At 35.5% G+C, this 15,389-nt stretch overlaps 1 protein-coding gene and 1 long non-coding RNA gene across 3 annotated transcripts in view; one reads left to right on the top strand and one right to left on the bottom strand.

The window, feature by feature from the left end:
- The window catches only part of NTN4 (netrin 4), a 111,851-nt gene that overhangs the window by 49,352 nt on the left and 47,110 nt on the right, over positions 1–15,389 (bottom strand). For both annotated transcript variants that reach the window (XM_012775310.3, XM_076007095.1), the window contains exon 4: positions 892–1,018. In XM_012775310.3, coding sequence (XP_012630764.2) covers positions 892–1,018 — 127 coding nt within the window. The remainder of the gene's footprint in view (positions 1–891; positions 1,019–15,389) is intronic.
- Positions 1–15,389, top strand: part of LOC142873346 (uncharacterized) — a 167,429-nt gene that overhangs the window by 140,900 nt on the left and 11,140 nt on the right. The gene's annotated exons all lie outside the window — the stretch shown is intronic.

Genomic DNA, 15,389 nt, shown 5'->3' with positions numbered 1-15,389 from the left:
CCGGAAGCTCTCAAGCTTAGGGTTTTTATGGGGCGAGACCACACGCAGGTGGCCGGGGAGTTTAGGGTGGGGAAATTCCAGTAGCTCCATGTTGCACAACCAGTTGCACGACCACTACCCAATTCTGAGAACTTGCAAGGGACACTTACGGGAAAAGATAAAGAAAAAGGGAGGGGTAGGGGTCTTAATTACCTATGAGCAAGCATAGTTACAGAAGCGAAAAGCTGGTTAGGCTAGTTTGGGCCTTTAGGCTAGTTTGGGCCTTTCACAATCTTATTCTTGACCTACCAGTTTAATTTAAAATTTCATTCATCATTTCCAGTTATCATAAGTGAAAAGAAAGGCATTATGATATTATGGAAAAAAATGTCTAATTTGGAGTCTGAGACTTGTGATCAAGTCCCGACTATTATTTACCAACTTTGGCAAGTCACTTAGTCTCACTGAGCCTCAGTTTCCTGATCTCTAAAGTAGGATTAATGTCATCTGCTTTATTGGGTTGTTTTGAGAACTAAATTCAAGATAACTACATTCATGTTTTTAATTCAGTATCTTAGCTGTAAGAGTAATTGTACACTATAATCCTCAAACACTCTTGTGTCTACTCATGATTTTATTATGTCAAATTCTCAAGGAGGGTTCTTAGATATCACAAAGTATCCAAGCAAATAGGCAACACATTCCTGGCAAAACAGTCATATTGGCAACTTTGCAAACAGTAATTATTTCCAATGGTTGAAGTCATAGTGGGGAGTGATATGGGCTATGTTTGTGTGGGTTATAGTGTTTGTCACCCACCACTTTATATTGTGTTTCTAGAGACAATATAGAGTCCACAGATAAGTTTACTTTACAAAGAAGGTTTTTGAGTATTGTGGGCTTGTTACTTACTTCTGCACTCTTTAGGAGCCCCTGTCCTGCCATCGGCTGCCTCCCAGGGCCGGTCATTGTATAGTGGTGCACAGTGCTGGCAGTGGCTGCCTGCTGTGTTGTGCTTACACATACACTTCCCATGGACCTACAAACAACATTAATTAACAGCTATGAGCACAAATGATGCTAGGGAAGAAGACTCTTCCCATAATCTCCTCTCATTGCTTGGCTTTAGCCATATGACATTCATTCACATTTCTAAAGTTAGCAATCAAGAGAAGAGATCTTTTCTTAGTTTGTCTTGTGATTAATTCAACAGATTAAGTAACATGTTTTCCTGGCTATAGGATATATGAACCCAATGAACATTTCTGAGGTACTGGCTAAGCATTTAAGTACATTTTTAATATTTTTAATTTTTTTATTCTTTACACAAAAGTAATACACCTTTATTATAGAAAGTTTAGAAATCTATAATCGCATCACAAAGTGACATTAATATCAACATTTGGAGCATATATTTCCAGTACTTTAAAAGCACAATTATATTTACAACTTCTTTTCATGTAATATATTGAGAATATCTTGCCATTTCAATACATATTCTTGTATAACACACGTTTTAATAGCTCACTTTTATTATGTATAATTTATTTGACCAGTCACCTATTTTATTGTTATTTAGGCTTTTAAATATTTTTCTATATTATGTTCAATGCTATATGAATATCCTTATAGCTAGGTATTTGTACACATTTTTAATGATTTCCTTTGAATGTATTTTCCAGAAGTAAAACTGAAGGTCATAATATGTATATTGTTAAGACATTGAATACATTTTGTCCTAATGACTTGGCATTTTTTTTCTGATCCCACACTTCAGAGTAGTTTAATGTTTATTAAAATAGTATTTCTCACAGAGAGAAATACTTCAGTAGAATTCTTAGGGATATGAGAACTTTAATATTTTTGTATTATCTCACTAATAATATCTAAAAATTAATATTTTAGATCATCTGAACTATCTCCTAATGACTAAGAATTGTTATGTATTCCCATACCAAGAAGCATTTATTGGCATATGATATCATGTCTGTACAAATGAAAGGTTTGCAAAGTAGCTCGGAATGGAGTTCATAAATATGAGGTTTACTATGAGGTTTACTTCTCCTTGAAAAAGAGTGTTAAAGGTAACTCAGCATAAAGGTAACAAAGTATATCAACCAGTCAACAAATATTTAATGAATATCTATAAGGGACAGTCACTATGCTAGGTCATGTTTGGTATACAAAGCATTACAAAACATATTTTCTTTCTTTAAGAAAGGTATAGTGTAGCTGGAGAAAGATTTATGTAGAAAAAAATAACGAAGAAACAAGACAGTAAATAAATGGCTAACAAGCAAAATGACGCTGGAATTCAAAAGATGCAGAAATCACCATAGGTTGGTCATTATGAGAGGGGCTGGGATTTGAGCTGGGTCTTGACAGATGGGCAGCATTTCTATCAGGCAGAAGGGAAGAAACTTTCCAGGCAAAGAAAACACAATGAACCAAGGTATAAGGAGAACATGTGAGCATCTAAAATATTTTGATTGCAACAAAAAAGAAACTACTAAAAATGACATGTACTCAGAGTGGCCAAACCGAAATAAGTCCCTAAAGTAAAGTTCAACAAACCTGGAAATAGCCAAACCAAATACACTGATGCACTACTGCTTGACCTAAGATAACACTCTAGTGAGTTGTGTCATTTCATCCAGGGCTTCCTTTCTTTTAATACTTTCCTAACATACACATCTCTGGTTCCACTGGTGGAACACTCTGGAAATGCAATTATCCAAGTGTGTTATTGACTGCTATGAGTCTTATGCTCACATAATGTTCAAGTGCAGGAATTAAACACAGGGTTTAGAGGACTGCAGGCTGCTTGTGAATGAACCATATCATACCTAAGAATTGTAATCTGAAAAATTTCATAAATAATGTTTTGGTGGCCATCTTGCTAAATTTCATTTCATTGTATTATAATGTAAGGTTTTCATGCTTAATGAAAATTATAGAGGTCCTTTTAATGCTCAGGGATTAGTAAAGGTATAGATTTTTTAAAAAGAGGGTGGGATTGTCTTCTTGGATTAAGATGATGTTGTAAAAATTCTTGTTAATTTTCTTTATGGAAACTCAACTAATATTTTAGATTCAGTTCACTGCTTTTGGTCTTGAAATGCCAAAGTATGAGTCAAGCTTTAAAAGCCTATTTTCTTGGGCTTCTCTTCATAACAATCTCTGATATGAACTGTACATAATAGAAGTCCCATGGAGTTGTAAGAGTTCACTACACATCCTCCTCCACACATCCAGGCAAGCTCTACAGACAAGTCTGCATTTAAATTTGGAGAGCTGCGGGAATTCAATTTCTACTTCTCTTTAAAAGTGAGATATCTCACTTCTGGATATCTGGTTTTGCCTTTGCATTTTTGTATATAAAGTAAATGAAGTAGAGATACCTAAGTCCTACTGCTTTTATTAAATCTTTTTAACTCAGTATTCCCTCTCAGCATGAAAAAGTACAAACTCTTTCTTATCAAATAACTTCTACATGGTAAGTTTTTTTTTTTTTAACTCTCAATAAAAGCTAATGATTCTTTGTTTTACTTGTAGTATTAGATGCTGATTTCAAACAAAACGGAGTCTTTGGAAAAAATGACTGGGTAGGAAGAATCTTGCAAGGTTGGAGAGTTTAGTAAAATGAAGGCACACTTATGTAGCTGACAGAAGTAGCATAATGGACATTAGTAGGAAAAGCAGTTATTTTAGTTGCCTAATTCTCACAACATGTCAAAAACAAGCAAACAAGAAAAACAAGCAAAATATACATAAAAAAATACATAAATAATTTGATAAAACTGGAGTCAGAGCTCCTAGAATAAACTACCCCGACTCCCTCACTGTGTTAAGGGGATTATGTGGAGTTCTGTCTGAGGAAGGCATTAGAAAAAATATTAAGGATGATAAAGTAAATGTGCTAGAGAACAAGGTCAGTAAGTGCTATCTGTATAAAACTTCTTAGTCCCTGAGCCTTGTCTTGAAGAGTACACAGGATTTTCCTTAGGGAGCCCAGACAAGAAGATAAGAACCTCAAAGGAATATTCAGGTAGCTGGGACTGCAGGCACACCACCACACCTAGCTAATTTTTCTCTCTTGTAGAGATGGGGGTCTCACTCTTGCTCAGGCTAGTCTCAAACTCCTGACCAGAAGCAATCCTCCCCACTCAGCCTCTCAGAGAGCTAGGATAACAGGAGTGAGCCACCACACCAAGCCTCTTCTCTCTCTCTCTCTCTCTCTTAAAAATTCTTTCTACCTCCCTCTTATCCTGCCTCTTACATTCTTTCTTTCCCTTCCCCTTTCACTGTTTCTTTTCCATGTTTTTACCCCCTGCTTATGCCTTTCAATAGCCAGTGGCACCCACGTGTATTTTCTGATAATATTCAGAATTTGAAAAGGTTGTTAATTCTTATTTACTGTCTTTGCATCCTGCCTGCTTTATTGAATACTATGTAAAGGCAGGTGCTTCATAGTATTGTTAGTCTTCTTTAGAGGAGTTCAGCTACCATGATAAGTTCAATTTGCCAGGTTTGGTCTTGAAATGCCTAAGACTTGTATGTAATTTCACTCGACCCCTAGGTTCACCCTAGCCCACAGATTCCAAGCCTCAGAAGGCCATAGACATTAGGGTAACCTCATCAAACATTCACATGTATCACAAGGTAATGTTGGACAGGTCAATTCCCTCTGCAGTAAGGATTTCAGAGCATTCCCTTGTTCCCACATGCCAAGGATTGGGATCAACCTCCCAGGGTCTGAAAGATGCTAGCCCAGCAAATTTTTCTGTACACAGAAAAATTCAAAGAGCTGTCATTTTGAGAATTACCAAAAATAGCTGTAAATCATTACCTAGACAATTTGAAACAAGAAATCCTTCCTCAGCGATACAACTGTTGCTGTTCAAGCTTGAAAGATCACCCACTATTTGATGCTCCTGAAAAATGTGCAAGTAAAACTAGGTCTTCATTGGAAAAAAAAACAGAAAAAGGAAACTTTAGTAACAAGTTAAACATAGCTCTTGTTTGGTACACAAACATGAACTAGATAAAGAACAGGAAAATGGGATTATGTACTTAAGGTTTAGTTGAAGAAGAGTAGGGTCTGGTTGTCTAATTAGAAAAATGAGAATTTACTTAACAACAAAACTACAACTCCTAATTATACATGAGATACATAGAATTTTGGATATTCTATGAGTTTTTTTTTTTGTTTGTTTGTTTTTTGAGACAGAGTCTTGCTTTGTTGCCCAGGCTAGAGTGAGTGCCGTGGCGTAAGCCTAGCTCACAGCAACCTCGAACTTCTGGGCTCAAGCAATCCTGCTGCCTCAGCCTCCAGAGTAGCTGGGACTACAGGCATGTGCCACCATGCCTGGCTAATTTTTTCTATATATATTAGTTAGCCAATTCATTTCTTTCTATTTATAGTAGAGATGGGGTCTCACTCTTGCTCAGGCTGATTTCAAACTCCTGACCTTGAGCAACCCGCCCGCCTCGGCCTCCCAGAGTGCTAGGATTACAGGCGTGAACCACCATGCCTGGCCAATATTCTATGAGTTTTATAAATCTTCCTGTTATGCTAAGACTAGTGACAGTCATTCTTAGCATATTTATAATATATTAAAGCCAAATAGACATGGAAGAGAAAATATCATTTCTTTATATTTGAGGCAATAGACATAAGCATTTAGGTAGGGGACATAATGAGGAAATTATTATCTTTCAGATCCATCATTGGAAGATACATAGAAAAGCTGCTTTTCTTTTGTTGTTCCTTTTGGGGCCAAAGGATTTCAGCAGTCAGAAACTATGTGGCTGAGTAAACTGGCCATGGCAAGAGGTTGTGAGGGTCTGACTGTTGACAGGGCCAAGCATATGGGATAGACACTTAGCAGGATGTTGTAGAATATTTGAACATTAGATGAAAGCCTGGTGTAGACAACTTTTAGGGTCTTTATGATATCATGGCCTGTTTCTATGTATTGTAAATACTATTTGGTTATAGGCAACTACTCATGGTCCCTTTTGAACTATCAGAGAAGACCTAAATGACAGATAGCTGGGTCCTGTTGCCACCTCACAAATGCAGAACATTTCTGGAATCATCTGAACATTAAACAAGGAAGAGATAAGAGAGTATTTCCTGTTTCTTTTAGGTACTACCCGATGTGACACAGATAGAAAAGTAAATAAACATTAATAGTCTCTGAAGATGGACTTTCATTTGTCTATATGGGTTATACTTAAACTAAAATAAATTATAGTCTTTCTTATTTCCCTCCTTTTGCCTTCTTCCTTCTCTACTGCATGTTTACCACTGCTTGTGACTAAAGTAATTGTGGACTAAATATTATCTAGTTCCTTCCCCAGATAAAGATGCACTTTATCATGTAGTGATACTTACCACAGACATTCACCATAATGGAATTACAAAAGCAGAAAATGAACCTGGTTAATGCTTTGAAGTACTCACATTAACTAAATTCTTTTAGGAATGTCTGATAAAATTTGCTTCCCAATTGCTTTCCAAGAAAAAAGGCAGGAACTATTGTTTGACTTTCTTGTTGTTCATGTCCTACTAACAATTACAATGAAAGTTAGTGAAAAAAATGATTTGTTTCACAGCTACTCAGAAATTCTTGACTTTCATAAATTGAGTAGTTTCTTTGTGGTATTGTGCCATTATTGTTTCTTTTTTTTAATCTCATTTATCTTTTTTTTTAGCGTATTATGGGGGTACAAGTGTTAAGGTTACATATATTGTCCATGCCCTCCTGCCCCCTTGAGTAAGAGCTTCAAGCGTATCCATCCCCCAAACGTTGCACATCTTACTCATTGTGGTTGTATATACCTATCCCTTCCTCCCCCCTCCCACCTGCATTATTGTTTCTTGACTTTCATAAATTGAGTAATTTCTGTGTGTTATTGTGCCATTATTGTTTATATATATATATGATTTTATTTTCACTCATTGCTGTGTAACTTTTAATTCCAATGGAAAATGAATATTCTTTTATATCATTGTTGAAACTTTAAAAAGCATTTTTGAAAAGGGGACAGGGGCCAGGCTTGGTGGCTCACACCTGTAATCCTAGCACTTTGGGAGGCTAAGGTGGGAGGATCAGTTGAGGCCAGGAGTTCGAGACCACCTAAGCAATAGTGAGACCCTGTCTCTACGAAAGGAAGAAAGGAAGAAAGGAAGAAAGGAAGAAAGGAAGAAAGGAAGAAAGGAAGAAAGGAAGAAAGGAAGAAAGGAAGAAAGGAAGAAAGGAAGAAAGAAAGAAAGAAAGAAAGAAAGAAAGAAAGAAAGAAAGAAAGAAAGAAAGAAAGAAAGAAAGAAAGAAAGAAAGAAAGGAAAGAAAAGAAAAGAAAAGAAAAGAAAGAAAGAAAATAGCTGGACATAGTCACATGTGCCTGTAGTCCCGCCTACTCAGGAGGCTGAGGTAGGAGGATTGCTTGAATCCAGGAGTTTAAGGCTGCGGTCAGCTATGATCACACCACTGCACTTCAACCTGGGTGACAGAGCAAGACCCTGTCTCACACAAAAAAAGGGAGTGTAAATAGTGCTTATTTTATGAACCAAAGAAAAATGCCCACTTAAAGGCAGCTGCAGCAATTCATGGACTTCTATTTAGCTATGACAAATGATTTAGAAAGTAAAACAATGCTATACAGCAATTTAAGACCAAATATAAAGGCGAAAACTGATTAATTTCTAAAGGGATAGTATTTCCCTTTTAGAAAAAAGGATTAACTTTTAAAAGAATGAACTTCTAATGCATAAAAAGAGATAAATTGTAATAACAGGCCAGCCTGTTAGAACCTGTTCCTCTTATGCAGGACAAAAACATGCACAACAAAGCTACAACACAACCTTTGAATAGAAAGCATTGAGATGAAAACATGTTCTTACATTAATGAATAAAATATGCCCTTTCTTCCCATTAAAGGTTTGCATTTTTTAATTTAACAGAAGTAGGAGTGCTATGGTGAATAAAGCATAATAATTGAGTTTGGTAAAAAGGAGGACTTGAAACATACTGTCAAAATGGGACAAAATAGGTTGAAGATTGAGTGTTCTAAACCCTTGCCCAATAATGTATAAAGCACGAATGAAAAGCTCTATAGTTCATTCCTTGGTCTCTACTTGAACACTAGAAAAAATAGCTCTTATCAGAAAGCATAGACAATAAAATAAAAATGGGTGTAGGGTAAAAACAATTATGATTAAAGAATGAAAATTAGCCAGTGCTTAAGAGACTTCACTCCTCCAAGGTAGCCTGTAGCCTGAAATTCTTCCTAAATGGTGTTTTAGGTTCAGGAGCTCCTTATAAAAATGCATTTATCCTAAGAAGAGGAAAATCCTTAAATTATTAGCAAAAAAAAAGTCAGCAGGGATTATAATCATTTCTCAATCCTAGAACTGGACTCAAAGTTGCCTAGAGGAAGAAGGGTCTTCCTGGAGAAGAGAAAGGGAGTATCTTAAGGGAACAGGCAAGGAGCTGAAGACAAACTGCCTACTTCACTAATCTGTAAGACCCTGTCCTGACCGACAGACTGGAAAAAAACACCAATGGAGCCAATGCAAATTTCATAAGAAAACTGCATTTAACATACCGCATGGGAATCGGACATTATCTGCCACTCTCTACTAGAAGCCCTTGCTGGGAAGAAATAGTGCCTTGACTTTCTTTGAATCCTTAGTAACTGGCATATAATAGGTTTTTAATAAATATGTGTTAATTTTTTCGTTCATTTCACTTCATATATTTATTTATTTATTGAGACAGAGTCTCACTCTGTTGTCTGGGCTAGAGTGCCATGGCATCAGCCTAGCTCACAGCAACCTCAAACTCCTGGGCTCAGGCGATCCTCCTGCCTTAGGCTCCCAGGTAGCTGGGACTACAAGTGCACGCCACTGTGCCTGGCTAATTTTTTCTATATATTTTTTAGTTGTCCAGCTAATTTGTTTCTATTTTTAGTAGAGATGGGGTCTCGCCCTTGCTCAGGATGGTCTCGAACTCCTGAGCTCCAACGATCCTCCCACCTCAGCCTCCCAGAGTACTAGGATTTACAGGCATGAACCACCATGCCTAGCCATACTTCATATATTTAATGGAGCATTGAGAACTTAAGTTATTGAGCTTAGTCCCATTTTAAAAACTTCCAAGAAGCAGAGTGCTAATTATGAATTTGAAGTGGGAATGAGATACTTTCAAATGTTTGTCATATTCAGTGACAAACATTGAGTAGCACTTACTATATACCAGGCACTATTCTAGGGATTTTTATAAATATTAACTCACTTGATTCACACAAAAAGCTTATAAGGTAGGTATAATAATTATTGCCCAATTTCACAAATGAGGAAACTAAGGCCCAAAGAGTTTAAGGCCATAAAGCCAACTTGACTTCGACTCCAGAGTCCCTGTCTTAACCCCTAAACTATGCTGTTGTAGGACCCTGGGGAGAAAGATTTTGAGGGGTCCACTTTGGCCAAGTCTCTTCAGGGTAATTCCTAAATAAAATTAATGTGTCCCCAAACAATTTGTCCTTAAATAACTCTTCAGCACAAAGGCTGGTTTGGACTCACAGTGAGCCATTTCACCGGTATTCTGTTCTTGTTCCTCTGGAAGAAGCTGAGCAGTTTCAAAGATAGGTGAATACAGGAAGACTGGCCCCAATTTCCCACACCCGGCATGGATAAGTTCAGGGCAAGTAGGGGTAGAGAATACTTTTAGGTACTCATTGGTTCATTGTAAAACCTTTTTATCTGCACATTGAAAATTCTGATGCCTCCTAGGGGAATTTCCAGGCCACTGCAAGCCTTAGCAAGTCCTTATCAGAAACCCCTTTGAATAAATTTACAGAGATGTCAACAGGAATGTAAATGAACTCTAATTAAAGATAGAACTTCTTTTATGTTATTTACTATCCTTATTAGATGTGATCTGGTAGGGATAGCAGTTTCCTGTAGTGTGATAACTTACTTTTAATTTAGGTTATGAAGAATACTAAGGTGAGAACACTGTGCATACCTTGATGACTCAGGTAAATATTTAGATTGAGGTTGCTGGTTTATTTCCAATTGTTCATGTATAAAATTTAGTATGCCCCAAAGCTTTTGATTTATTTATCTAAGTGAAAGTTTATCTGTGCCATTATGCATGCTATTTGCCATAAGAAATTAGGAGTTGAAGGAGTATTTAAACACACACATACAATTTCCAAATGCTACCACATCTGTGTACTTAAAATTATGGTCATTGATTCCAAGACTGCTTATAGTTGTGATTCAGCAGACCTTTGTTTTATAGTATTACAGCTAGAACTAAGAATTAAAATCAAGTTTTGTAGCTCTTCTTGACCTAAATTAAAACATACAGCATGGCCCCTTTTGTAAAAATTAGATGATTAGCCAAAAACAAAACAAAAGAAAACAAAGCAAAAACAAACTCCCCTAAACCCACCCATCTGCAGAATGGATTGCAGAAACTGCTCGGGAGCAGAGAAAAGCATAATTTGGGCCTTTCAAATAAACATTTTTAAGAAATAGTGTTAATAAAATAATCTCATTTAAAAAGCCAAGTGAAAGAAGGCTTTAACCTATTTCCAATGTTTTAAAGTGTGCAATTGGCTCAATAGGATTTTTTTGCAAGTGAGCAGTACAGTTTAAATTTTGGGTTCTTCACTAATTAGGATTCTCTCTTACTCTTCAGAATAACGATTTCCCAGAACAAAACAAATCTATCTTTCTTTTTGTGAGGCCAGGGATATGGACTACTTTTATTTATAACTATGAACTTCAGGTTCACATGGAGCATCTTTTGGGAAACCTCACTACCAGAATTTCCTTTCTTTGCATATTTCCCTAAATAACAAATCATATTCCTGCTGTCAGGAAAAATTTTGAAAGACTCTGAAATGGGCCTCTCCACGAAGAAAAAAAAAAGAAAGGAAAAGAAAGAAAAAAAATTATCAAGTGTCCTGTCTAGCACATCCTTCTAGGTTATGTCTGCATTTTATTATCATTGAGCTATTTTACAGCTCTATAAGTTATAGAAAATTAATAATGTAAATAATTCTTCTCTATAGAAATGCAAATCAGTTGTGTCTGTTAGAATGCAATTGATCATTGCCCTTCATATACTTTAGCACTCTTTATTTGCCTGTATATGTGTAGTTCTTTGAATTTTCCTTTGAACTGGCTGTAATGCTTTATTAGCCCATCATTAAGTAATGAATTAAATACATCTTTGACACATGTTTATTTTATATCTACATAAGAGTCATTACTTTCCTTTTTAAAAATTTATCTTTTAACATTGCCATTTTTTACCCTCCACATGTTATCTAAAGTTTTTTTTTAATTAAGAATACCTGAGGATTTACTTCTAAAAATAGAATTTTAACATCTTTTGTATAATGAGTTTTGAATGTCTTACTTTTTCACAAGATTAATTCTATTAGCTTCCGCTTTTCAGTGTCACCACGTACTTTATCTTCCCTCAAGGGACTGGAATAAATATTTCTGCCATAAAAATGCAAATAGCATTGGATTAAGAACTGTAATGCCCAGGAGGTTTATGAAGATTACATTTAGATAAGATCATACTATTACCAATTTATGAGATTTTTTTTCTATTATTGCTTCATTGCATAGAACTGTTTCCTATTTGTTCTTTGTTGCCAGTGGGTTTTAAAAATTATTTATGACTACTAGGCTTTAAAAAATGATTTCTGTCCAACAGATATATTTATTTGACTAGATCCTACAAGTAAATTGCACTAGTGTATATATATAAGTTGGCTTCAGATTTGCATGTATGCAATAGCAATAAAGTAAGGCACTCTCATTTTAAGACATTTATTTCAGTGTATCTAAGACTTCATTGCTTTAGAATATCAAACTGGCTCCTTTTCAATAATAGCCACAGTTTGTTCAGCTGCAAATATGGAGCAAAAGAAGATTATTGACAAATATCACCAGATTTTTGACACGATTCTTGTCTACAATATATAAGAAACTGTCTCAGTACACAACCAAGTAAGCCGAAATCTCTTTCAAGCCAAATTGCTACCCGGTCACTATGTTCAGTTACTAGGACAGTTGCTACATAGCCATTTGACACACTCCACCTCTATTCTTCATTTGATCTTGGCTATATCTTGTTTTCATAATTTTACTTTGCACTTGTCTGTTTATAGTTAAACTTTCCCAAGGTCACAAAGCAAATCGATGCAGAAGAGGGAACAGAACTCTCAAGAGATTCCTAAAATATTAGAAGCTCCAGTTTAGAACAGTGATGTCATTAGGAGTATTTTTTTTCCTTCCCACAAACACCTAAAATAACTTCTTATAATACAGTCTTTTTGAGGGGGAAGGGGATCATATCAATTTCAATTTCTTAGTATCTATTTAATTTTAATAATTTTAGAAAAGATAGCAAAAGTAAAATTAACAATTTAGAACTCCTAATATGCTGTTAAAACTCTTAGGGAAGAACCCAGGAAACTGAGTGAAAGCAAAAACGAGCCGAACTCATTTTGTAAGCAACTTATCTGTCAAGCAGCATTTGACATGAGACTGAAGGAAGGTTTTGTGGGGTTTTGTTTAATGTCTTTTAGGACTCAGATGAGGTTTTATAATTAGCTGGGAGACAGGTAAATTCATTTAGAAATGCTGTGAGGATTTTTAAGTACTTTTCACTCACTGACATTCATTTGCTCGATGTGTTCACATAGCTTCTGGTTATTTTAAAGGAAAACTTGTAACAGAATATTTTGCATTCTCTTACAAAGTGTTTTGGTCTTTGTTTTTTTAATTCATTCTAGTTCACATTTCCCACTGTTTTCCTTCTTTCTTAACAGCTCTGTTTGCTTGTCACTCAGTATTCTATACAGGCCAGAGGGTGGTACAAAAGTTGACTTGTTTAAGATAAATGAGCCCCTGAATGTAGTACAAGAAGCCAGTTGCTAAGGCATGTTTCCTTACATAGTTTTTAGTTGTTAAATTAATTCATTCAAATACTAATTTTCATATTGGAAAACTGCTTGTTTCTCAGTGAATCTTGTAAAATATAGTCTTCATATGAAAGAATGCTCATATGAGAGATGAGCATGAGTATGCTCATATGAAAGATGAAGGTGGAAATACTGATTTATTAAAAAGTTATGCTTGTTTGGCAACTATATCAGAATACAGAGCCATAAAGAAATCTGTGGTCATCCTCTAGGTTGTCTATTTACTCTGTTGATCATTTCCTTTGCTGTGCAGAAACTTTTAGTTTAATTAAGTCCCATTTATTTACTTTTGTTGTTGCTATATTTGCTTTTAGCATCATGCTCATAAATTCTTTTCCTTGGCCAATGCCTAGAAGAGTTTTCCTATCTTTTCTTCTAGAATCTTTATGGTTTCAGGTCTTATATTTAAATCTTTAATCCATCTTGAATTACTTTTTGTATATAGTGAGAGATAGAGATCCAGTTTCATTCTTCTGCATGTGATTATCCAGTTTCCCCAGCACCATTTGTTCAATAGGGTGTCCTTTCCCCAATGTATGCTTTTGTTTGCTTTGTGAAAGAACAGTTGATTGTAACTAGATGGTTTTATTTCTGTATATCTAACAAAGGGCTAATATCTAGAATCTACAAAGAACTCAAAAAAATCAGCAAGAAAAAAGAAATAACCCCATCAAAAAGCGGGCAAAAGACATGAACAGATTCTTCTCAAAAGAAGATAAATGGCAACAAACATATGAAAAAATGCTCAACATCACTAATTATCAGGGAAATGTAAATTAAATTAAAACCACAGTGAGATACCACCTTACCCCTTTCACAATCACCATCATTTAAAAGTAAAAACAAAACAAAAAAAACCCCAATAAATGTTGGTGCAGTTGTGGTAAAAGGGAAAGCTAATACACTGTTGGTGGGAATGTAAACTTGTACAATTGCTATGAAAAGCAATATGGAGATTCCTCAAGGAACTAAAAATAGACCTACCACTCAATCCAGCGATCCCACTACAGGGAATCTACCCAAAGGAAAAGAAGTCATTTTAAAAAAAAGACATTTGTACCCAAATGTTTATTGCAGCACAATTCCCAAGAGCAAAGATATGGAATCAACTTAAATGCCCATCAACTGATAAGTGGATAAAGAAAATGTGGTGTATATATATATATGTGTGTGTGTGTGTGTGTGTGTGTTTTGTGACAACTTGGATGGAACTGGAGACCATTATTCTAAGTGAAGTAGTTCAGGAATGGAAAAGCAAACCACATGTTCTTACTTATAACTGGGGGCTAAACTAATGATATATATAGTCATAAAGAGAAGTTATAGACATTGGAAACTAGGAATGAGGGAGACAGATAAAAATCTACCATTGAGTACAACGCACACTATTCTGGTGACAGGTACACTGAAAGCCCTGACGTTAGCATGACACAGTTTATCCACGTAACAAAAAACACTTGTATACCCTACATTTTGGGGGGGGGGGGAAGATAAACCTGTGGTCATCTGTATATGGCCAGAAACAATAGCCACAGTTATAGAAAGAATTGGTTTTCTTCAATAACCATCTATCCAAAAGCGATTGCTTTTTAAATCAGCCAGTTCGATGACTGGGACTTGAGAGGGAATATATCCATTCTGTAAAATTTCTATATAACCAGCCATTTTTGCATTTTTGGTTGTTTTCGTTAATTTTGGGGGGTTTTTTAGCTATTGATTTTTGTCTTATTGAGATAATGTTCATATAACATAAAATTCATTATTTTAACCCTTTTAGTGTACAAGTCATTGGTTTTCAGTATATTGAAAATGTTGTACAGCCATTAGTACTGTCTAATTCCAGAGCATTTTCCTCACCCCAAAAAGAAACCTCATGCCCACTAAGCAAACACTCTCCATTCTCCCTTAATTCCCAGTACCTGGCAATCACCAACCTATTTTGTCTTTATGGATTTGTCTATTCTGGACATTTTATATAAAAGAAATAATATAATATGTGGGCTTTGGGGTCTGGCTTCTTTCACTTAGCAAATGTTTTCAAGATTCATCTGGATTGCAGCAAATATCAGTATTTCATTCATTTTTATGAAATGAAATATAAAATTCCATTGTATGGATATACCATATTTTGTTTATACATTCATCAATTGATGGACATTTGGGTGTTTCCACTTTTTGGCTACTATAAATAATGCTGCTATGAACATTCATGTATAAAGTTTTGTGTAGACATGTTTTGAGTTCACTTGGGTATATAGTGAGGAATAGAATTGCTGGGTCATATGGAAACTCTATATCAAAATTTTCGAGGAAATGCCAGACTGTTTTCCATAGCAGCAGCACCATTTTACATTTCCACTAGCAATGTATAAAGATTCTAACTTGTCCAT

This window comes from Microcebus murinus, chromosome 10 (genome assembly GCF_040939455.1).
Source record: "Microcebus murinus isolate Inina chromosome 10, M.murinus_Inina_mat1.0, whole genome shotgun sequence".
In the NCBI taxonomy this organism is placed as follows: Eukaryota; Metazoa; Chordata; class Mammalia; order Primates; family Cheirogaleidae; genus Microcebus; species Microcebus murinus.
The sequence above is the reverse complement of the archived record's forward strand: the minus strand, read 5'-3'. Positions and strand labels throughout refer to the sequence as shown.